Source organism: Pelophylax lessonae (genome assembly GCF_965119305.1).
Source record: "Pelophylax lessonae genome assembly, chromosome: 9".
Classification (NCBI taxonomy): domain Eukaryota; kingdom Metazoa; phylum Chordata; class Amphibia; order Anura; family Ranidae; genus Pelophylax; species Pelophylax lessonae.
In genome coordinates, this window is record NC_138776.1 from 272,797,135 (window position 1) to 272,822,424 (window position 25,290).

General features: G+C 43.9%; 3 protein-coding genes across 3 annotated transcripts in view; all 3 read left to right on the forward strand.

The window, feature by feature from the left end:
- The window catches only part of LOC309562739 (uncharacterized protein), a 102,765-nt gene extending 100,086 nt beyond the window's left edge, over positions 1-2,679 (forward strand). The window contains exons 2-3 of the mRNA XM_082267027.1: positions 738-885; positions 1,555-2,679. Coding sequence (XP_082123153.1) covers positions 738-885; positions 1,555-2,648 — 1,242 coding nt within the window. The 3' untranslated portion in view covers positions 2,649-2,679. The remainder of the gene's footprint in view (positions 1-737; positions 886-1,554) is intronic.
- Positions 1-25,290, forward strand: part of LOC309562616 (uncharacterized protein) — a 679,009-nt gene that overhangs the window by 607,843 nt on the left and 45,876 nt on the right.
- LOC309562707 (uncharacterized protein) overlaps positions 13,173-25,290 on the forward strand; it is a 66,844-nt gene continuing 54,726 nt past the window's right edge. The window contains exons 1-3 of the mRNA XM_082266992.1: positions 13,173-13,308; positions 18,330-18,521; positions 18,608-18,731. Of these exons, the coding sequence (XP_082123118.1) occupies positions 13,195-13,308; positions 18,330-18,521; positions 18,608-18,731 (430 nt within the window). The 5' untranslated portion in view covers positions 13,173-13,194. The remainder of the gene's footprint in view (positions 13,309-18,329; positions 18,522-18,607; positions 18,732-25,290) is intronic.

Here is a 25,290-nt window from a genome sequence, read left to right on the forward strand (position 1 = left end):
CATCACTCTTATCTCTATTAATAAAACACAGACCTGACCGGAGAGGTGAGGAGGATTCTGGGATTCTAACATGATATTCCTATTGGTTCTCCAATACAGAGATTTCCTCTGGTGAAGTCAGGTGATCATATGACCATCACAGTGCCTCCATGTGACTCCCTAAAACCTGAGAGACACAACATGCAGAAGATTCTAGAAGTCACCAAGAAGATGATGGAGCTGCTGACAGGAGAGGTGAGCGGTGCTGGGAATTCTGGGACATTATCCAGTAACAGACAAGGGATGTGTCTGGATGGTGACTGTATCATTGTGTGTGTCAGGTTCCTATAAGGTGTCAGGATGTCACTGTCTATTTCTCCATGGAGGAGTGGGAGTATTTAGAAGGACACAAGGATCTCTACAAGGACGTCATGATGGAGAATCAGCCGCCCCTCACATCACCGGGTAAGAGGAGACTTTATTGTAAAGGAGAGAGCAGTACGGAGGTTCCACCTAGATCCCCCATCATCTGATAAACACATAGAAACAATGTATTCAGTCAGTGTGTGTGTTTCCTACAGATGGCTCCAGTAATGGGAACCCACCAGAGAGATGTCCCCGTCCTCTGTATTCCCGGGATTCCACACAGGAAGGTCACACCATCCCTCACCATCATCAGGTAGATGAGGAACAATCACTGATAGTTATGATTTATACACAAGCGTGTTTGTTACAATTCATGTTTTATTATATTTCAGAGTGGAAACCTCCGAGATAATAATATTGTTGTTAAACAAGAATTTAAAGAGGAGGATGAGGAGTATAGAGTGATGGAGTATTTAGAAGGACACAAGGATCTCTACAAGGACGTCATGATGGAGACTCAGCCGCCCCTCACATCACCGGGTAAGAGGAGACTTTATTGTAAAGGAGAGAGCAGTACGGAGGATCCACCTAGATCCCCCCATCCAAAAAAATGAGAAGGAGATACTGTACACCATATGAAAGGTCCATCTCCATTCCTCAATATAACGTCATGTTCCCAACAAATGAGGAGGAGATACTGTACACCAGGGTTCCTCAAACTACGGCCCTCCAGCTGTTGCGGAACTACACATCCCATGAGGCATTGTAAAACTCTAGAATGCACAGACATGACTAGGCATGATGGGAATTGTAGTTCCTGAACAACTGGAGGGCCATAGTTTGAAGACCCCTGCTGTACACCATATGAAAGGTCCATCTCCATTCCTCAATATAACGTCATGTTCCTAACAAATGAGGAGGAGATACTGTACACCATATGAAAGGTCCATCTCCATTCCTCAATATAACGTCATGTTCCCAACAAATGAGGAGGAGATACTGTACACCATATGAAAGGTCCATCTCCATTCCTCAATATAACGTCATGTTCCCTACAAATGAGGAGGAGATACTGTACACCATATGAAAGGTCCATCTCCATTCCTCAGATCTTTGTCCCACCGGTGACTATTAGACCACCATAGACAATGATTGCAGAAGATGAAGGGTGGAAATGCGTTGACGATGATGAAGGTTTCTCTCTCACAGATGGACGTGGTGTTGGGAATTCCTCCGAAGGTTTCCATGTTTCTTCTACAGATTATGACGGAGAAGATAATGGAATCACCACGGATTCTGAGAAGGAAAGACCTTATTTGTGCTCGGAGTGCGGACAAAGTTTTAAACGGAAGGACCATCTGCATAGACATTTAAGAATTCACACGGGTGAAGGTTTTCCATGTGAAGAGTGCGGGAAATGTTTTTTGCGGAAAGATAAGCTCTACATACACCAGCAGATCCACACAGGTGAAAAGCCGCATACATGTTCGGAGTGCGGGAAAAGCTTTGTACGGAAAGAGGCACTTGTTGTACACCTGAGGACCCACACAGGTGAGAAGCCGTTTACCTGCCCAGAGTGTGGGAAACGCTTCAATCAGAAAGGCAATCTTTGGAGCCATCAGAAGACTCACCAGAGTTCCTTGCCGTCTTCGGAGTGCGGAACTCCTTTCGATAATAAATATGAACTTGCCATTCACCAGAGAGCCCACGCCGGTAAGGAGTGCGGGACTCCGTGTGACGGGAAACCCCATCTTATTACCCACCAGAGAAGTCACACCGGGGAGAAACCCTTCTCATCCCAATGCCAGAAATCATTCGAAGGAAAGTCAGAACTTGTCATACACCAGAGAAGCCACCCCGGGGAGAAACCCTTCTCATGCCCAGAGTGCGGGAAGTGTTTCCTAAGACAAGGATGCTTTAAAAAACACTTGAAACTGCACACTGCAGAGCAGGCGTTCTCCGGTCCGGAGTGCGGGAAATTCTTCATTGAAAAAGGTGACCTTGCTATGCACCTGAAGAGTCACACAGGCGAACATCGCTTTTCACTTTCAGAGTGCGGGAAAGGTTTCTCCCCTAAAGGAAATTTTCAGAGACACCAGAGAACCCACACGGATGAGCGACCTTACAGCGGTTCAGAGTGCGGAAAAACTTTCCTGGAAAACTCTGATCTTATTACCCACATAAGAAGCCACACCGGGGAACAGCCTTTTCCATGCTCAGTGTGTGGGAGATGTTTCCCAAAGAAATCTCTTCTTGTTAAACACCGGTGCAGGCCCCCCGGGGTGGCGTCCTTTTCCCTATAAATCTTAGACTGATAAAGGAAACCTCCATAGATACCAGAAAAGTCCTCCTCCTTCACAAAAGTGCGGGAAATGCTTCATTGAGAAACCTATTTCCATTCACCTGTTCACACTGGTCAACATTCTCTTTCCTGACCATAGTGCGGGAAATGTTTCATCGATAAACTGAGCTTGTTGTTCACCAAAGGTTCCTTACTAATTGGGGTCATTCTTACACCACCACGCCCTTTTTCATGCTTCCTGACCAAAGTGCTGGAAAGGTTTCACTGAGAAAAAAAATCATTGCCATTTACCTGTTCACACTGGTCAACATCCACTTTCCTGACCGAAGTGCGGGAAATGTTTCATAAAAAAAACTGACTTTGTTGTTCGTCAAAGGTTCCGTACTAAATGGAGTCTCTTACTATGCCCTTTTCTATGCTTTCTGATGTACACATTAATGCCGTTCCCCAGAGACCTCACAAGGGTCGGCGATTTTTCTGGCGCTCGGAAATCATTTTATACCAAAAAGGAAAACCCAACAGAAGCAGCCAAAAGATGAAGAGTCCAAAATGCTTTACGTGTTCCTTAGCAACAATCACATAAAACCTTCAACGCGTTTCGTACGGGAAAAGCTCCGCCTCCATCCGACTGAACAAACTTTTATCAACTAAAGGATATTTTTTAGGTGAAATTCTCTGTAATTCAAATGTAAAGTAACCAATTTTTCTTTTTTTTTTTTTTTTTTTTGCTAGAGAATAAAAACCTGGAAACAATTTTATACGAAACCTCGTAGAAGAAGACGTTTGGAAATTGCAATTTGTAAAAGTCGTGCAACTTTATTCCTTCTATATTTTAAGGAAAAATACACTAAAATTAAAGTTAGCGCTCACAAATACAATAAAATACCCTTTTTTTTTTTATTTTATGTAAATGTAAACATTTTTTAAATGTAATTTAATATAAATGTAACTTTAAAAAAATAAAATAAATAATATTGTAAATGTAAACCTTTTTTATTTTAATGTTAAAAATTATTACTTTTTTTTATTTTAATGTTAAAAATTATTATTACTTTTTTTTTTTTTTTGTTAAAATTTTTTCAATACAGAGGACGGGTTTGTGTTGAGTAAATAGATACCAAACATGCCACCTACATGGAAAAAATCTTTTTTTTTTTTTACTAGAAAATCACTTAGAACCCCCAAAAATTCTACTATACAGTGAGAGGAAAAAGTATTTGAACCCCTGCTGAATTTGTACGTTCGCTGACTGACCGAGAAATGATCAGTCTATAATTTTATTGGTCGGTTTATTTTACCAGTGAGAGACAGAATAACAACAAAAATATCCAGAAAAACGCATTTCAAAAAAATTATGAATTGATTTGAATTTTAATGAGTGAAATAAGTATTTGATCGCCCATCAATCAGCAGATTTCTGGCTCCCCGAGATCTTCTATACAGGTGACAAGCTGAGATTAGGAGGAATCTCTTATAGGGAGTGCTCCTAATCTCAGCTTGTTACCTGTATAGAAGACACCTATCCGCAGAATAAACCAATCAGATTCCAATCTCTCCACCATGGCCAAGACCAAAGAGCTGTCTTAGGATGTCAGGGAGAAGATTGGAGACCTACACAAGGCTGGAATGGCTACAAGACCATCGCCAAGCAGCTTGGTGAGAGGTGACAACAGTTGGTTGGAAGAAACAGAAAATAACTGTCAGTCCCCCTCAGTCTGGGGCTCCATGGAAGATCTCACCTTGTGGAGGTTCAATGATGATGGAGAACGGTGAGGAATCAGCCCAGAACTACACAGGAGAATCTTCTCAATGATCTCAGCTGGGACCATCGTCACCAAGAAAACAATTGGTAACACACTACCCCATGGAGGACTGAAATCCTGCAGCACCCACAAGGTCTCCCTGCTCAGGAAATCACATGGTACAGCCCGTCTGATGTCTGCTAATGAACATCTGAATGATTCAGAGGAGAACTGGGAGAAAGTGTTGTGGTCAGATGAGACCAAAATCAAGCTCTTTGGCATCAACTCGCCGTGTTTGGAGGAGGAGGAACACCATCCCCCACCGTCACACATGGAGGAGGAAACATTATGCTTTGGGAGTGTTTTGCTGCTAACGGGACAGGACAACTTCACCAAACTTCATCAACGGGACGATGGACGGGGCCATGTACCATCAAATCTTGGGTGAGAACCTCCTTCCCTCAGCCAGGGAATTGAAAATGGGTCATGGATGGGTCTTCCAGTATGACAATGACCCAAAACACACGGCCAAGGCAACAAAGAAGTGGCTCAAGAAGAAGCACGTTAAGGTCCTGGAGTGGCCTAGCCAGTCTCCAGACCTTCATCCTATAGAAAATATGTGGAGGGAGCTGAAGGTTGGAGTTACCAGACGTCAGCCTGGAAACCTCAATGACTTGGAGAGGATCTGCCAAGATGAGTGGGAGAAAATCCCTCCTGAGATGTGTGCAAACCTGGAGGCCAACTACAAGAAACGTCTGACCTCTGTGATTGGCCAACAAGGGTTTCTCCACCAACTACTAAGGGGTCAAATACTTATTTCACTCATTAAAATGCAAATCAATTCATAACTTGAAATGCGTTTTTCTAGATATTTTTGTTGTTATTCCGTCTCTCACTGGTAAAATAAACCGACCAATAAAATTATAGACTGATCATTTCTTTGTCAGTCAGGGAACGTACAAAATCAGCTGGGGGGTCAAATACTTTTTCCCCTCACTGTAGATATATACTTTTAGCAGAGGAAACAAATCTGCAGCAACTGTGTGACGCTATCATGTTACATACTGTAGTTACATAGTTAGTGAGGTTGAAAAAAGACATCAGTCCATCCGGTTCATCCTATGATGTGTGTGTGTGTTTGCTGTTAACCGTACATTGTATACCCCTGTATGTAGTACATTGTATACCCCTATATGTTGTACAATGTATACCCCCTGTATGTTGTACATTGTATACCCCTGTATGTTGTACATTGTATACCCCTGTATGTTGTACATTGTATACCCCCTGTATGTTGTACATTGTATACCCCTGTATGTTGTACATTGTATACCCCCTGTATGTTGTACATTGTATACCCCCTGTATGTTGTACATTGTATAACCCTGTATGTTGTGGTCTTTAAGGTGCCCATCTAATAGTTTTTTGAAACTATCAATGCTCCCTGCTGATACGACTGTTTGCGGAAGAGAATTCCACATCCTTACTGCTCTGACAGTGAAGAACCCCCTACGTATTTTAAGGTTAAACCCCCTTTCCTCTAGTTTTAGTGAGTGGCCACGTGTCTTATTGTATTCCCTTTCTCTGAATAGTTTGTTCCTTATGCTAGGGTCGCCAGTACAGTATTTGTACATTGATATCATATCCCCCCTCAATCGTCTCTTCTCCAGAGAGAATAAGTTCAGTGCTTGTAGTCTTTCCTCATAGCTGATGTCTTCCATTCCCCTAATTATTTTTGTTGCCCTTCTCTGGATTCTCTCCAGTTCCAGCACATCCTTCCTGAGGACCGGTGCCCAGAACTGGACGGAATACTCCAGATGTGGCCGGACCAGAGTCTTATAGAGCGGGAGAATAATATCTTTATTTCTGGAGTGAATCCCCTTTTTTATACATCCCAGTATTCTGTTGGCTTTGCTTGCAGCGGCTTGGCATTGCATGCCACTGCCAAGCCTGTTGTCTACCAGTACCCCCAGGTCCCTTTCCATCCTAGACTCACCCAGAGGTTCCCCCCCTAGTGAGTAGCTTGCTTTCTGGTTTCTGGCCCCCAAGTGCATTACTTTACATTTTTCAACATTAAACCTCATCTGCCATGTAGTTGCCCCTCCCCACCCCGTTATTTTGTTCAGGTCTACTTGTAAGGTTTCCACATCCTGCATAGAAGATATTGGCATGCTTAGTTTAGTATCATCCGCAAATACTGAGATTGTACTAGATATCCCCTCCTCTAGATCACTTATGAATAAATTAAACAGGATTGGCCCCAGGACAGAACCCTGGGGGACCCCACTTTCCACACCCGCCCAATCCGAGTACTCCCCATTAATCACCACCCTCTGGACTCTCCCCTGGAGCCAGTTCTCTATCCAGGTACTCACCTTATGGTCCATACCTACCTTCCTTAGTTTGTACAGTAAGCGTTTGTGGGAAACGGTGTCAAAGGCCTTTGCAAAGTCCAGATACACCACATCCACAGGCTTTCCTTTATCTAGATGGCAGCTCACTTCATCATAGAAGGTTAATATATTGGTTTGGCAAGAACGATTTTTCATGAATCCATGCTGATTACTACTAATAATACCATTTTCATTACTAAAGTCTTGTATGTGGTCCCTTAACATCCCCTCCAAAATCTTGCAGACTACAGATGTTAGGCTGACCGGCCTATAGTTATCCGGCATATATCTCGGCCCCTATTTTAAATATTGGTACCACGTTGGCTTTTTTCCAATCAGCTGGCACCATACCCGTCTGTAAACTATCCTTAAAGATCAAAAATAATGGTCTGGCAATCACCTGGCTGAGCTCTTTAAGAACCCTCGGGTGCAAGCCATCCGGTCCCGGTGATTTATTTATGTTAAGTTTCTCTAGTTTAGTTCTAAGTCTATCTTCTGTTAGCCATGGCGGCACTTCCTGAGGTGTGTTGTTTAGTTTGGCCTTACAAGCTGGGTTCGTGTAGCCCCCCGATTCCTTTGTGAAGACTGAAGAGAAGAAATTATTTAACACTTCCGCCTTTTCTCTGTCCTCTGTGGCCAAATTTCCTTTGTCGTCTTTTATGGGGCCAATGTGTTCTGGCCTCGCTTTCTTACTGTTTATATACTTAAAGAACTTATTGGGTTTTTTTAATCTCTTCCGCTATATGTCTCTCGTGTTCTATTTTAGCGGCCCTGATTTCGTCTTTACATTTCTTATTACACTTTTTGTAATACTTGAATGCTGCCAATGACCCCTCAGTCTTGTATTTTTTGAAGGCCTTTCCTTTAGCACTAATATGCATTTTTATGTTGGAGTTTAGCCACCCAGGGTTTAGTTTTGCTATTTTAAATTTATTTGCCTTTGGAATGCACTGGCCAATCCCTTTGTTTAGTATGCTTTTGAAGCACTCCCATTTTCCTCCGTGTTCTTTGTTCCCAAGGTTCTATCCCATTTGATATTTTCTAGCAGAGAGCGCAGTTTTAAGAAATTGGCTCTTTTGAAATTCAATGTCCTTATATTACCCTTGTGTTTCCTATTACTGTAATTAATACTGAAATTTATAGACCTATGGTCACTGTTTCCTAAGTTGTCCCGTATTTCTATATCCGTGAGCAGGTCTGTATTGTTGGTAATCAGTAGGTCAAGTACCGCATTGTTTCTTGTCGGTGCATTCACCATCTGACCCATGAAATTATCCTGCAAAACATTTAGGAACTGCCGAGCCTTGGCTGAATGTGCGGTTCCTTCTGCCCAGTCTATATCTGGATAATTAAAGTCCCCCATTATGACATTTCCCATCCTTGCTGCCAATCCTATCTGTAAAAGGAGGTCCGCCTCCCTCTCCTCCCTCAGGTTGGGGGGGTCTATAGCATACGCCCAATATTACCCTCCTTATAGTGCCTTCCCTTTTAAGTTCTACCCATAGGGATTCTGCCTCATCCATAGCTCCATTATTAATATCATCCCTCATATTTACCTGTACACTGTTCTTAATATACAGACATACTCCTCCCCCTTTTTTACCTTCTCTATCTCTGCGATAAAGGGAATTCCCCTGAATGGTCGCCATCCAGTCATGAGAGCTGTCAAACCAAGTCTCTGTTATCCCCACAAAATCTAAGTCCTCCTCAAACATCAGCAGCTCCAGCTCTCCCATCTTGTTGGCCAGGCTTCTAGCATTGGTATACAAACCTCGTAATTTTGACCGGTTGCATATATCCTCGTTCGATGTTGTTTTTAGGCTGCTCTTGTGATTTTTTTCCCCATACCCACCTTGGCCTTAGGTACTCTGAACACCCTACCGCTAATGTCCCCATTTGTGCCCTCTGAATCTTGCTCCCCGCTGGCTAATTCTACATCTGTACCCTCCCCCCCATCACCTAGTTTAAAAGCCCCTCTAACTTTATGGCCATCCTCTCACCCAGTACGGCTGCACCCTCCCCATTTAGGTGCAATCCGTCCCTACCATAGAGCTGGTGGCCGACTGAGAAGTCAGCCCAGTTCTCCAGGAACCTGAAACCCTCCTTACTACACCAGCTCCTCAGCCACTTGTTAACTTCCCTAGTCTCCCGCTGCCTCTCTGGTGTGGCTCGAGGTACAGGTAGTATTTCTGAAAATACTACCTTGGAGGTCCTACTCCTCAACTTAGCTCCTAAGTCCCTGAAATCGTTTAGGACTCTCCATCTTCCTCTGCCTATGTCATTGGTACCCACGTGTACCATGACAGCTGGGTCTGCCCTAGCCCCACCCAGTAATCTGTCCACCCGATTGGCGATGTGCCGAACCTGAGCGCCCGGCAAACAGACTGTTCTGCGCCCACGGTCTTTGTGACAGATTGCACTGTCTGTCCTTCTAATAATTGAGTCCCCTACCACTAGCACCTGTCTTTCCTTTCCCTTTCTCCCGGCCTCAAGACGGTCAGTCTTTCTCTCTGCACCCGCCTCCCTCTGTCACTTCCCGGTTAGCCTCCCCCTTTGTTTTGTTAGTCTCCTCTGCTCCCTCTCTGTCTGGGGGGGGTTTACCGCACTGCTCGCCGACCGCAAGGGGGGGAGGCTCTAGCACCGCTTGCCGCCGCTCTTCTGAGGGGGGGGGTTACTCGCACACTCATGCGGTCGGTCACACACGTGCTCCTCACACACGCACGCCCTGTCAGCCTCTGTTCCCCCGTTCTGCTCCTCTGCTCCACAGCACCACCTGCCGGTCCCTCCAGCAGCAGATTCACAACAAAGTTGGATGTTACGGCTACAGTGCTAGAGAACTCTGCAGCACACAAATTAAAGAAAATAAATAGTTGGCAGTTACAGCATTAAGATCCAGGACACAGGGCAACGGATTCTGGGAGCTTGCCAACAGATTCACAACATGTGCTCTGGGTGCCCGGTGCTAGCGAAAGCCCTTGTTGTCCCTTTTGGAAAATCCACGATCACTTTCTGTCTCACACACAGTTGTCACCAGGACAGAAGTAAAAGGAATACACAGAATTTAACAGATATCAAGAGAATAGCAGACGAGGGGGACTCTCTAAAGAGGGACATCTGTTCCAATGACAAGGCTGGATTTTCCCACCACTTTAGAGAGGTTTCCTTTCGTCTCAAACTGCCAATGAGACAGGAAAGGGGGAAGATTACTCCAAGGGGGACATGGAGACCACAGCTGGTGCATGACGAACCTGCATCGGAAATGACGTAGGTAGGGAAATCTGATGGGGTACGGTTTTCTCATAGAACACCGGCCAAAAAGAATCACCGAAGACTGCAGTCCCTATCATCTCCACGAGGTGGTGATCTCAGGTTATATGGAGTGGAACGCAAACAGGAAGTCTCTATGACCACCATGGACAGGAAGTGATGTCAGGTATAAATGGGAATTTCCGGGTGAGCGATGAGTCGTGAGGAAGTAGAGAGGAGACGTTGTTGGGGCAGACAAGGAGGTAATAAGATATTATAGAAGTAATAATATGTGAATATAATATTTTTACATTAATTAATATATAAATTCAATATCTACCTCCATACATACACATATATATATATATTTATTACATAATTATTAAAGATAAGAGTCAGATCTAATCTCGGATCCCATCAATACATACCCTACGTACTATGTCTGGGTGTATCGTTGTTATACGGATCTATCAGCACCGGCAGCCAATTTATGGAACGTCAGGAATATAAAAACAATATAAAGAAGACTTGTTTGAATCTGCCGTGCGAGTGTATCGGTACATGGGTGAGACCACCATCTGACATCACTACGTACGTCCCAACATGTCTCACACATCACTGTTTCATGAAGGACATATCAACCATCTGATACACTTACCGTTCAAACTGTGACATCCGGTCTTTGAGATTGTATGTCTTGGGTTGCTGTTTTACTTGGGATGGGGTTGCTAAGACTAATTTCGGTTGAAATTGGTTAAGACTGAAAGTGCCCATAGGGGTCCACCAAGGCTCTGTCCTCTACACCTTCTCTATCTACACCTCTTCCCGGGGTCAGTTGATTGGCCATGGCTTCCAATACCATCCTTATACTGACGACACCTATCTCATCTCTATACTCCTCACCTCACCTCACCCCTTCAGATTCCTCACCCATCACTAACTTACTATCTGACATATCAGTCTGGATGTCACACCACTTCCTCAAACTCCATCTTTCCGTAAGGGAGGTCATAATATTTCCTGTAAACGCTAGACAGGAATACAAAGCGTTCATGGTTGTCTCCTGTTATTAATTTCAAAAATGGCTTTAAATAAATGTTTAATTTTATTATTTAGAACTCAGCCGATGGAGATGATGTAACGTGGAATAGAAGAGTTCTGGCTTGGAAGGCTTCATATAGCTCATGCAACCATTTGTCTTCTCTGGTAATCACAATACGGACCACGGTCAACACTTCAACAGGTGTCTTTTCATGCTGGAAATATACTGATTCTAGGAGATAATAAAAATGGTATAAAATTTTCAGTTTTTGTCCCATCTATGAAGAGGAGTGTCCTGTACAGATCACATGACCACCACAGTCAGGATGGAGGAAGACTGGAGTCAAAGGATGGAGAATATATTAAACCTTACTCTGAAAATCATCTACCTGCTGACTGGAGAGGTGAGGAGGATTCTGGGAGGTCATATGACATCACTCTTATCTCTAATAATAAAACAGACCTCACCGGAGAGGTGAGGAGGATTCTGAGAGGTCACATGACAACACTCTTATCTCTATGAATATGTACATCTCTATGTTCTTATTGTAGACATGTAGATGATGTCAGATGATTGATATCGGTTTATCTTTCTCGTGATCTGTAGGATTATGTTGTAGTGAAGAAGTCTAGTGGGGAGCCAATCTCAAGAGGATGGAGGAGGACCCAGAGCCCTACCATGGTGCCTCCCCCTCGTTCTCTGATACCGGAGAGGAACAAAGAGCAGAAGATTGTGGAACTGACCACCATGATGGTCCATCTGCTGACAGGAGAGGTGAGCGGTGCTGGGAATTCTGGGACATTATCCAGTAACAGACAAGGAATATGTCTGGATGGTGACTGTATCATTGTGTGTGTCAGGTTTCTATAAGGTGTCAGGATGTCACTGTCTATTTCTCCATGGAGGAGTGGGAGTATTTAGAAGGACACAAGGATCTCTACAAGGATGTCATGATGGAGAATCAGCCGCCCCTCACATCACCGGGTAAGAGGAGACTTTATTGTAAAGGAGAGAGCAGTACGGAGGGTCCACCTAGATCCCCCATCATCTGATAAACACATAGAAACAATGTATTCAGTCAGTGTGTGTGTTTCCTATAGATGGATCCAGTAATGGGAACCCACCAGAGAGATGTCCCCGTCCTCTATATTCCCGGGATTCCATACAGGAAGGTCACACCATCCCTCACTGTTATAAGGTTGGTTGGACGGAGAATATAGAACACAGACTCATGGAGACGATGTGTGGATTTCTTATGTGATGAGACAATAATAAAGATTATATTTTACTGATATTCTTTCTAATTTTCTTGGTTTAGAGTGGAGATCCAATCGATATAGAATTTGAAGTTACATCAGAAGAAGAAGAGGATTTCTACAAGGACGTCATGATGGAGAATCAGCCGCCCCTCACATCACCGGGTAAGAGGAGACTTTATTGTAAAGGAGAGAGCAGTACGGAGGATCCACCTAGATCCCCCATCATCTGATAAACACATAGAAACCATGTATTCAGTCAGTGTGTGTGTTTCCTACAGATGGATCCAGTAATGGGAACCCACCAGAGAGATGTCCCCGTCCTCTGTATTCCCGGGATTCCACACAGGAAGGTCACACCATCCCCCACCATCATCAGGTAGATGAGGATCAATCACTGATAGTATCATTAAGATCTGTACATTATCTGCATTGTTACCATTGATGTCATTTTTATTATATATTCAGAGTGGAAACCTGAGAGATTCTAAAGTAGAAATTAAAAAAGAGATAAAAGAGGAGGATGATGAGGATGGGGCGATGGAGGAAATACACAAAGATCTGTACCAGGACACCATGGTGGAGCCATCCAGCTACATAAACCCAAAAGAGAGATATTCCCCTCCTTTGTATTGCTGGGATTCCACACAGGAAGGTCACATCGTCCCCCACCATCATCAGGTAGATGATTGACCATTATTGGTAGTTCTGATTTATACACAGTATATTTGTTACAATTAATATTTTATTATATATTCAGAGTGGAAACCTCTGGGATTATAATATTGTTGTTAAAGAGGATGATGATGAGGAGGAGGATGGAGTGATGGGGGAGTTTTCAGGACACAAGGATCTTCACAAGGACGTCATGATGGACAATCAGCAGACTTTCAGTTTTGTGAAGAATGAGAGGAAGGAATTTACCCGGAATGAGAAGATGTTGAACTTCATCCTGGAGATCCTCAGCCTGCTGACTGGAGAGGTGAGTGTAATGAAGGGGGTAATATTCTCATCTCTGTCTGTCCATTGGGAGCCGTGATGTATTCTCCACCCTCTGGTTCCTCCAACATGTCCTGCTCCACCCCTACTTCTATTCCCCCCCCCCCCCCCCAGCATCCTCCTCTCCCACCACACGGTGTACTATGTATATTATAGAGGAAGGAAATTGTGAAATCATCTTATATTACATTTACCCAATGAGATTTCATCTGTTCATCCCTCCATTCCGTGCCGTACTGTGTTCAGTCTGAACTCACACGGTACACTGTGCTGTACATCCCATACTGTACATTAATCTGTATATCCCATACTGTACCCTGTGCTGCACATCCCATTTCCCAAAACTGCGCTCTCTGCTAGAAAATACCAAATGGGATAGAACCCTGGGAAAAAAGAACATGGAGGAAAAATGGGAGTGCTTCAAGAGCATACTAAACAAAGGGATTGGCCAGTGCATTCCGAAGGGGAATACATTTAAAAGAGCAAAACTAAACCCTGGGTGGCTAAACTCCAACATAAAAATGCATATTAATGCTAAAGAAAAGGCCTTCAAAAAATACAAGGCTGAGGGGTCATTGGTAGCATTCAAGCATTACAAAGAGTGCAATAAGAAATGTAAAGACGAAATCAGGGCGGCTAAAATACAACACGAGAGACATATAGCGGAAGAGAGTAAAAAGAACCCCAAGAAATTCTTTAAGTATATAAACAGTAAGAAAGTGAGGCCAGAACACATTGGCCCCATAAAAGACGACAAAGGAGATTTGGCCACAGAGGACAGGGAAAAGGCGGAAGTGTTAAATAATTTCGTCTCTTCAGTCTTCACAAAAGAATCGGGGGGCTACACTAACCCAGCTTGTAAGGCCAAACTAAACAACACACCTCAGGAAGTACCGCCATGGTTAACAGAAGATAGACTTAGAACTAAACTAGAAAAACTTAACATAAATAAATCCCCGGGACCGGATGGCTTGCACCCGAGGGTTCTTAATGAGCTCAGCCAGGTGATTGCCAGACCATTATTCTTGATCTTTAAGGATAGTTTACAGACGGGTATGGTGCCAGCTGATTGCAAAAAAGCCAACGTGGTACCAATATTTAAAAAAGGGCCGAGATATATCCTGGGTAACTATAGGCCGGTCAGCCTAACATCTGTAGTCTGCAAGATTTTGGAGGGGATGTTAAGGGACCACATACAAGACTTTAGTAATGAAAACGGTATTATTACTAGTAATCAGCATGGATTCATGAAAAATCGTTCTTTCCAAACCAATCTATTAACCTTCTATGATGAAGTGAGCTGCCACCTAGATAAAGGTAAGCCTGTGGATGTGGTGTATCTGGATAAAGGTAGGCCTGTGGATGTGGTGTATCTGGATAAAGGAAGATCTGTGGATGTGGTGTGTCTGGATAAAGGAAGGTCTGTGGATGTGGTGTATCTGGATAAAGGAAGGCCTGTGGATGTGGTGTATCTGGATAAAGGAAGGCCTGTGGATGTGGTGTATCTGGATAAAGGAAGGTCTGTGGATGTGGTGTATCTGGATAAAGGTAAGCCGGTGGATGTGGTGTATCTGGACTTTGCAAAGGCCTTTGACACCGTTCCCCACAAACGCTTACTGTACAAACTAAGTAAGGTAGGTATGGACCATAAGGTGAGTACCTGGATTGAGAACTGGCTCCAGGGGAGAGTCCAGAGGGTGGTGATAAATGGGGGGTACTTGGATTGGGTGGGTGTGGAAAGTGGGGTCCCCCAAGGTTCTGTCCTGGAACCAATCCTGTTTAATTTATTCATAAATGATCTAGAGGAGGGGATATCTAGTACAATCTCAGTATTTGCGGATGATACTAAACTAAGCATGCCAATATCTTCTATGCAGGATGTGGAAACCATACAAGCAGACCTGAACAAAATAATGGGGTGGGCAACTACATGGCAGATGAGGTTTAATGTTGAAAAATGTAAAGTAATGCACTTGGGTGCCAGAAACCAGAAAGAAAGCTACTCACTAGGGGGGAACCTCTGGGTGAGTCTAGGATGGAAAAGGACCTGGGGGTACTGGTAGACAACAGGCTTGGCAGTGGCATGCAATGCCAAGCAGCTGCAAGCAACAGAATACTGGGATGTATAAAAAAAAGGGGATTCACTCCAGAAAACAAAGATTATTCTCCCACTCTACAAGACTCTGGTCCAGCCACATCTGGAGTATTCCGTCCAGTTCTGGGCACCAGTCCTCAGGAAGGATGTGCTGGAACTGGAGAGAGTCCAGAGAAGGGCAACAAAAATAGCACCCAATCTGAGTACTCACCACACCACCCTCTGGACTCTCCCCTGGAGCCAGTTTTTACTCCAGATACTCACTTTATGGTCCATACCTACTTACCTTAGTTTGTAAAGTAGACGTTGGTGGGGAACTGGGTCAAATTACTTTTCAAAATCCAGATACACCACATCTACAGGCCACCCTTTATCCAGATACACCACATCTACAGGCCATCCTTTATCCAGATACACCACATCCACAGGCCTTACTTTATCCAGATACACCACATCCACAGGCCATCCTTTATCCAGATACACCACAGGCCTTCCTTTATCCAGATACACCACATCCACAGACCTTCCTTTATCCAGATACACCACATCCACAGACCTTCCTTTTATCCAGATACACCACATCCACAGACCTTCCTTTATCCAGATACACCACATCCACTGGCCTTCCTTTATTCAGATACACCACTTCCACTGGCCTTCCTTTATTCAGATACACCACTTCCACTGGCCTTCCTTTATCCAGATACACCACATCCACAGACCTTCCTTTTATCCAGATACACCACATCCACAGACCTTCCTTTATCCAGATACACCACATCCACTGGCCTTCCTTTATTCAGATACACCACTTCCACTGGCCTTCCTTTATTCAGATACACCACTTCCACAGGCCTTCCTTTATCCAGATACACCACATCCACAGGCCTTCCTTTATCCAGATACACCACATCCACAGGCTTACCTTTATCTAGATGGCAGCTCACTTCATCATAGAATGATAATAGATTGGTCTGAAAAGAAAGATCCTTAACAAATCCATGCTGATTACTACTAATAATACTGTTTTCATTACTAAACTCTTGTAAATAGCCCCTTATCATCCCCTCCAATATCTTACATACTAGTGATGTTAGGCTGACTGGCCTGTATTTTCCAGGGATATATCTCGGCCCCTCTTTATATATTGGTGCCATGTTGGCTTTTCCCCAATCAGCTGGCACCCTTCCAGTCACTAAACTGTCCATACAAATTATGAACGATGGTCTGGCTATCACCTGGCTGAGTTTCCTAAGGACCCTCAGGTGTAAGCCATCTGCTCCCGGGGACTAATTTATGTTAAGTTTTTCAAGTCTATTTCTAAAGCTGTCTTCTATGAGGGTGCATTCTGTGACTTGTTACTATAGCCCCACCGTTTCCTTTGTGAAGAATGCATTTTAAACTTTTGTCTTCTTTTTGTCTTTTGTAACCAAATTCCCTTTATTATCCTTTATGGGGCCAATATGTTCTGGCCTCACTTTCTTACTATTTATATATTTAAAAACATTTCTTGGGGTTTTTTGTTACTTTCCTCCGCTACGTGCCCTTTGTGGTCAATTTTAGCTGCCCTGATTGCGCTCTTACATTTCTTATTGCATTCCTTGTAATGTTGGAATGCTGCCAATGAACCCTCAGCCTTGTATTTTTTGAAGGCCTTTTCTTTTTCTTTATATGCATTTTTACATTAGAGTTTATCCACCCAGGGTTTACTTTAGCTCTTTTATTCCTTTTTGCCATTGGAATGCACTGGCCAATCCCTTTATTTAGTAAACTCTTAAAGCACTCCCATTTTTCCTCTGTGTTCTTTGATCCTTGAATTTTATCCCATTTAATATCATCTAGCATAGATCGCAGTATGGGGAAGTTGGTTCTTTTGAAATTCAGTGTCCTTGTATTACCCTTGTGCTTCTTATTTCTGTGATTTATACTTAAACTAATTGACCTTTGGTCGTTGCTTCCTAAGTTGCCCCGTATTTCCACATCCGCGATCGGGTCTGTAATGTTGGTAATCAGTAAGTCTAATAACGGATTTTCTTGACGGTGCGTTCACCATCTGACCCATGAAATTGCACTGCAAGACATTTAGGAAATGCCGAGCCTTGGATGAATGCGCGGTTCCTTCTGCCCAGTCTTTATCTGGATAATTAAAGTCCCCCATTATAATGACATTGCCCAGCCTTGCCGCCATTCCAAGCTGTGCACCTCCTCCTCCTCCCTCTGATTAGGGGGACTTCAACATACGCCCAGCATTACTTTCCCCATAGTGCCTTCCCTTTGGAGCTCTACCCACAAGGATTCCACCTCCTCCATAGCTCCATTGGTGATATCGGCCCTCGTATTTACTTGCACATCGTTCTTGCTATACAGGCATACCCCTTCCCCTTTCCTACCCACCCTATCTCTACGAAATAGAGAATACCCCTGAATGGTTGCCAGCCAATCATGAGAGCTGTCAAACCAAGTTTCGGAATTTCCCACAAAATCCATCTATGTACATTGGCAGCTCCAGTTGTCCCATCTTGTTGGCCAGACTTCTAGCATTGGTGTAATTTTGTCCTTTTCACATATTATTTCCTTGTTAGTTGTTCTGAGGCTACCTTTGGGATTTTCAAACTTACTTACACTGCTTCAGACTGTACACTGTGGTGTACTTTCCATATTCTATACTGGTCCACACTGTGCACTGGTCTGTACATTTTATATTTTATGCACTTCTCCGCATGGTACACCTTTCTCTACAGTACATTTCATACTCCACATTCCACTCTCAAATGTAGACCTGTAGCAGACCGATGCCCCCCGTGCCAAACAGCAGATTGCTTTTATTTTCATAGTCCCTCCTGTGCTGGAACAGGCACACTTTTAGGATGAGGGATGATGGGACTAATATTTCTCCTTCTATAACCCAGGACTGTGAAGTGCTAATGAAGAAATTTCCTGAACACGACACAAGGAGGAGATATCACCTAACCGCTACAAGACAGAGGAGAGGCCAGAACCCCATTACCATCCCCCCATTTCCATCCCTCATACGTGAGAGGAACAACGAGAAGAAGATCCTGGAACTGACCACCATGATGATACATCTGCTGACAGGAGAGGTGAGCGGTGCTGGGAATTCTGGGACATTATCCAGTAACAGACAAGGGATGTGTCTGGATGGTGACTGTATCATTGTGTGTGTCAGGTTCCTATAAGGTGTCAGGATGTCACTGTCTATTTCTCCATGGAGGAGTGGGAGTATATAGAAGAACACAAGGATCTCTACAAGGACGTCATGGTGAAGAATCAGCTGCCCCTCACATCACCGGGTAAGAGGAGACTTTATTATAAAGGAGAGAGCAGTAAGGAGGCTCCATCTAGATCTCCCATCTAACAAATGAGGAGGAGATACTGTACACCATATGAAAGGTCCATCTCCTCTCCTCAATAGAACGTCATGTCCCCAACAAATGAGGAGGAGATACTGTACACCATATGAAAGGTCCATCTCCATTCCGCAATATAACGTCATGTTCCCTATAAATGAGGAGATACTGTACACCATATGAAAGGTCCATCTCCATTTCTCAATATAACGTCATGTTCCCAACAAATGAGGAGGAGATACTGTACACCATATGAAAGGTCCATCTCCATTCCTCAATATAACGCCATGTTCCCAACAAATGAGGAGGAGATACTGTACACCATATGAAAGGTCCATCTCCATTCCTCAATATAACGTCATGTTCCCAACAAATGAGGAGGAGATACTGTACACCATATGAAAGGTCCATCTCCATTCCTCCAATATAACGTCATGTCCCCAACAAATGAGGAGGACGTACTGTATACACCATATGAAAGGTCCATCTCCATTCCTCAATATAACGTCACGTTCCCAACAAATGAGGTGGAGATACTGTACACCATATGAAAGGTCCATCTCCATTCCTCAATAGAACGTCATGTTCCCAACAAATGAGGAGGAGATACTGTACACCATATGAAAGGTCCATCTCCATTCCTCAATATAACGCCATGTTCCCAGCAAATGAGGAGGACGTACTGTATACACCATATGAAAGGTCCATCTCCATTCCTCAATATAACGCCATGTTCCCAGCAAATGAGGAGGACGTACTGTATACACCATATGAAAGGTCCATCTCCATTCCTCAAATCTATGTTTCCTCGTTGACTTGTAGACCAACATACACAATGACTGCAGAACATGAATAATTAAAATATGTTTGTCGATGATTAATAATATTTCTTTCTAACAGATGAATGGGATGTGGGGAATTCCTCAGAGGGGTCCCAGTTTTCATCTGATTATGACGGGGAAGAATATGGATCCAAACCAAAATCACGGAGAGTAAAGCCTTACTCGTGCCCGGAGTGTGGTCAGAGTTTTAAACGGAAAAGTAATCTGCGAAGACACGTGAGACTTCACACCGGTGAGACTTTTCCCTGTAAAGAGTGCGGGAAATGTTTTTCGCGGAGCGACCGACTCACGGAACACCTGAGAAACCACACTGGGGAAAAGCTGCATACTTGTACAAAGTGCGGGAAAAGTTTTTCACGGAAATATAGACTCATCAGACACCTGAAAACCCACGAAAATGATGACCTGCATCCCTGTCCAGACTGCGGCCAGAGCTTAAAACAGAAAGGCGGTCTTTGCAGCCATAAGAATACTCCCATAATAAAGAGTTCCCATTCATGTTCGGAGTGCGGGATTTCCTTCGATACTCTAACTGAATTCACCATACACCAGAGAGCCCACGCCGGTAAGGAGATCTTCACATGCTCGGAGTGCGGGTTAGTGTGCGTCAGTAAATCCCGTCTTATTATCCACCAGAGAAGTCACACCGGTGAGAGGCCCTATTTATGCTCCCAATGCCATAGAGGATTCGTAGTAAAGTCAGAACTTATCATACATCAGAGAAGCCACACCGGCGAGGTGCCGTTCTCATGCCCAGAGTGCGGGAAAGGCTTCACACGGCACGGGAACCTCACTAATCACATGAAAGTCCACGCTCAGGAGAAGCCGTTCAACTGCCCAGAGTGCGAGAAATCCTTCAACCGGAAAAGCGAATTTGTTATGCACCTGAACGATCACACGGGGGATCATCCTTTTTCATGCTCAGTGTGCGGGAAAGGTTTCTCTCATAAAGGAAAACTTAATGTACACGAGAAAACTCACAAGGCTTTGAAACGGCACGGGAACTCATCTAATGACATGAAAGTCCACAATCGGGAGAGGCCGTTCTCCTGTCCGGAGTGCGAGAGGACCTTCAACCGGAAAAATGAGCTTGTCATGCACATGAGCGATCACACGGGGGATTATCGTTTTTCATGCTCGGTGTGCGGGAAAGGTTTCTCCCATAGAGGAAAACTTAATGTACACGAGAGAATTCACAAACGACATCAAACCTGTTCATAGTGCAGAAAAACGTTCCTGGAAAATGTACATGTCCTTCAACATCTTATTAACAACACGGGTGGAGAGTAATGGGATGGCTGATCTGATACCTAGCGTACAAATTCTGTTCCCCCAGCCCCACCGATCCCAAAACCCTTTCTCATCGCGTTACCAAATTATGGAGATCAGAACTTGATCCTAGCCTAGAACCTGCCCAGGTCTCGCTGTTCTCCGGGTGCAGTAGATCCTTCAGGGAGATTCAGAAGAATCTCGGGGATCAAGGCATCAAATACAGCCTCATATATCCCAGCTGAGTCCATATCCTCGAGGGAGAGACAACCAGATTCTTTGATGCCACCAGGTTGGACATCCACAAGCTTAAACGGGGCTCCTCTGATCAGCACACTTCAGTATTGGAGACTACCTCAGTCCGGTCAGTTGAACTTTGTGTTCTCCTATGAAAGCTCAGGGCATTTAATCACTTTTTTGTTTTTCACAATGAAAATTTACAGGCCGAACCAGCTATTGAAGCCAGCCTCGTCTTTCTGTCAACAAGTCACCTTAACCTGACCTAACCTCCAAAGTAAATGGCAACTTGGCATACCAGATAAAATTGATAAGGACTGGACAGAAATTTGGGTCAGTATCTGGCAGAGGGAGGTTGATACGGTTCTAAATTCTTCATAGAACATATTACACTACCTATAGGCTCCACCAATTGAACCCTGCCCTATCTTCTGCCTGTTGGTGTTGCCGTCATCTTGATGGAGACTTTTTCCATAGATCTGCCCTTATGTTTCTCTTTTCTGGAAGGAAATAGTGGACTTCGTAAATAAAAAGTGGCTTTGGCCCACCTTACTCCAACACCGAAAATCTGCTTACTTCTAGTACAAGACATGGCTTTCAATATTGCTGAGAGGACACTGCTAGGTCTACTGCTCCTTTATGCCCCGAAGGCTATCACCATGACTTAAGAAAAAATAAGACCCTCCTTTTATCTCTTTTTGGACACATTTGGTAAACTCTAACCTTCCTCTATATATCAAGACACATGTGAAAACAGGGGTTGGGGAAAAAAATTCACCAATGTCTAGATGAAGTGGCTGGAGGAGCCATCAACAACTATGGATCCAGCCCCTTAAAGCTGAATTCCAGGAATTCAGCCACTTTGTAATAAATGCAGGCATGCCATAAGTCTAACGAGGTGCCTGCTGCCTCATAGACTTATCTCTAGGATTTACATCTGACAGGTTTATTGTGCTCCAAGAAGATAGCTTACGGAGCTCCAACGCTTCTCACTGTGATCTCCATTCCTTCAAGAGCAGAGCTGCTGGAACTGCTATACCCACCCCTCTTGCCCATTCACAGAAGCCTTTGTATTATGTGAACTTATTAATAAAGTAAAAAAAAGGCTTCTGTGAATGGGCTGGGAAGGGAGGGAAGGGCATAGCTGCTCTGTTTCCTTCTCGCTTCTCACAGCCGGATTGTAACAAACTTATCTCATATACACGATATTGTCAAGTATTGGGACGCCGGCCTTTACACACACATTACCTTTAATGGCATTCCAGTCTTAGTCCATAGTGTTCAATATTGAGTAGAAGACATGGCTTTCAATATTGCTGAGAGGACGCTGCTAGGTCTACTGCTCCTTTATGCCCGGAAGGCTATCACCATGACTTAAGAAAAAATAAGCCCCTCCTTCTATCTCTTTTTGGACACGTGGTAAACTCAAACCTTCCTCTATATCGAGACACATATGAAAACAGGGGTTGTGGAAAAAAATTCACCAATGTCTAGATGAACTGGCTAGAGCAGCTATCAACGACTATGGATCCAGCCCCTTAAAGCTGAATTCCAGGAATTCAGCTACTTTGTAAAAACTGCAGGCATGCCATAAGTCTAATGAGGTGCCTGCTGCCTGATAGACTTATTTACATCTGACAGGTTTATTGTGCTCCAGGAAGATAGCTTACGAAGCTCCAACGCTGCCCACTGTGGTCTCCGTTCCTTCAAGAGCAGAGCTGCTGGAACTGCTATGCCCACCCCTCCTGCCCATTCACATAAGCCTTTGTATTATGTGAACTTATTCATAAAGTAAAAAAAAAGGCTTCTGTGAATGGGCTGGAGAAGGGAGGGAGGGAAGGGCATAGCTGCTCTGTGTCCTTCTCGCTTCTCACAGCTGGATTGTAAGAAACCTATCTCCTATACACGATATTGTCAAGTGCCGGCCTTTACACACACACTTTACCTTTAATGGCATTCCAGTCTTAGTCCGTAGGGTTCAGTATTAAGTTGGCCCACCCTTTGCAGCTATAACAGCTTCAACTCTTCTGGGAAGGCCGTCCACAAGGTTTAGGAGTGTGTCTATGGCAGCCTTTCTCAACTTTTTCAACACAGAGGAACCCTTGAAATTATTTTCAGGTTTCAGGGAACCCCTGCTAAAAATGATTATATTTACAACTCATGATACATTAGTGTGATGGTCAGTGGGATGAATGCTCCTTACACTTGTGGTCATTGGGAGGAATTACCTTCTTTCAGATAGTTAAAAAATTATCAATGGTGTCAGGGGGAACTTATCTGAGAGGCAGAGATTGCTCATTGCTCAAGGAACCCCTAACAACTTCTGGAGGAACCCTAGAGTTCCACAGAACCCTGGTTGAGAAACACTGGCTATGGTTTGACCATTGGCTATGGTTTGACCATTGACCACTGGCTATGGTTTGACCATTCTTCCAGAAGTGGATCTGTGAGGTCAGGCACTGAAGTTAAACGAGAAGGTCTGGCTCGTAGTCTCCGCTCTAATTCATCCCAAAGGTGTTCTGTCAGGTTGAGGTTAGGCAAGTCAAGTTCCTCCACCGCAAACTCACTTATCCATGTCTTTATGGACCTTGCTTGGTGGATTGGTGGTCATGTTGGAACAGGAAGGGGCCATCCCCAAACTCTTCCCACAAAGTTGGGAGCATGAAATTGTCCAAAATGTCTTGGTATGCTGATGACTTAAGATTTCCTTTCACTGGAACTAAGGGGCCCAGCCCAACCCCTGATAAACAACCCCCACACCATAATCCCCCCCCCCTCCACCAAATTATTTGGACCAGTGAACAAAGCAAGGTCCATAAAGACATGGATGAGCGAGTTTGGGGTGGAGGGACTTGACTGGCCTTAAGAGTTCTCTTCACTGGAACTAAGGGGCCAAGGCCAACCCCACACCATATTCCCCCCTCCACCAAATGATTTGGACCAGTTCACAAAGCAAAGCTTACAATCTAAGGCCCCTAACTCATATCCTACATACATACACTAGGGCCAATTTTCACAGGAGCCATTTACCCTCCCACCATGTTTTTGAAGTCCGGGAGGAGTACCTGGAGGAAACCCACACAGGCACAACATGCAATTTCCAGGCAGGTAGTGCCATAGTTGGGATTCAAACCCACGACCCCAGTGCTGCTAGGCAAAAGTGCTAACCACTTAGCCCCTGTGCTGTCCATATAAGCAACAGAGAAGTCTTGGAGGTGACTTGGACCTAACTCATAGTGTGCCTGCACTCCCAAGTTGCTGAATTCCTGGAATTCAGCTTTTTAAACTATAAAACAGATACATAATAAAGCCTGAACCAGATTCCTTGTCCTCGGTTCACCCTCCCGGGGGAACACAAAACTGGGGAGATGCTCCGATGTCTTCAACATTTATGCTTTGGACCACTAAATTGTGTTTTGCATTGTTTTTCCTTTTGTTGTAGATTGTAAGTTGTCACAAGTGACCTCCCCTGCGTGGGCTGCGTCATTTTGAGTATGTAGTAACCCTATTTTTCTTAAAATCTTAATAAAAGTAAGATAAAAAAATGATCTGGGACTCAAGAGGATTGGGGGAGGGCGGAGATTCTGACACTAAAGGGGTTATCTGTAATGTTAACCCGGATAAATGAGATGTACAGCGTTCATTTTGGCAGCAAATTTCGGCATTGGCATTTTAGTTTTAGTCCCATTTTAGTCTTCTGCAAATGTTTTAGTCTAATTTAGTCAACTAAAATCTCCAGTACATTTTAGTCGACTAGAACCATTTTAGTTGACTAAAATCATTTTAATTGACTAAAATCAAATGTGTTTAGTTAAATAATGCATTATTAATGCATTTCTCCAGAATTTCAAAACTGATTATACACTTCTGGAGTAAAGAAAAAACACCTAATATCATGTTATTATATATACAGTATCTCACAAAAGTGAGTACACCCCTATATGACAATGTCCAAATTGGGCCCAATTAGCCATTTTCCCTCCCCGGTGTCATGTGACTCGTTAGTGTTTCAAGGTCTCAGGTGTGAATGGGGAGCAGGTGTGTTAAATTTGGTGTTATCGCTCTCACTCTCTCATACTGGTCACTGGAAGTTCAACATGGCACCTCATGGCAAAGAACTCTCTGAGGATCTGAAAAAAAGAATTGTTGCTCTA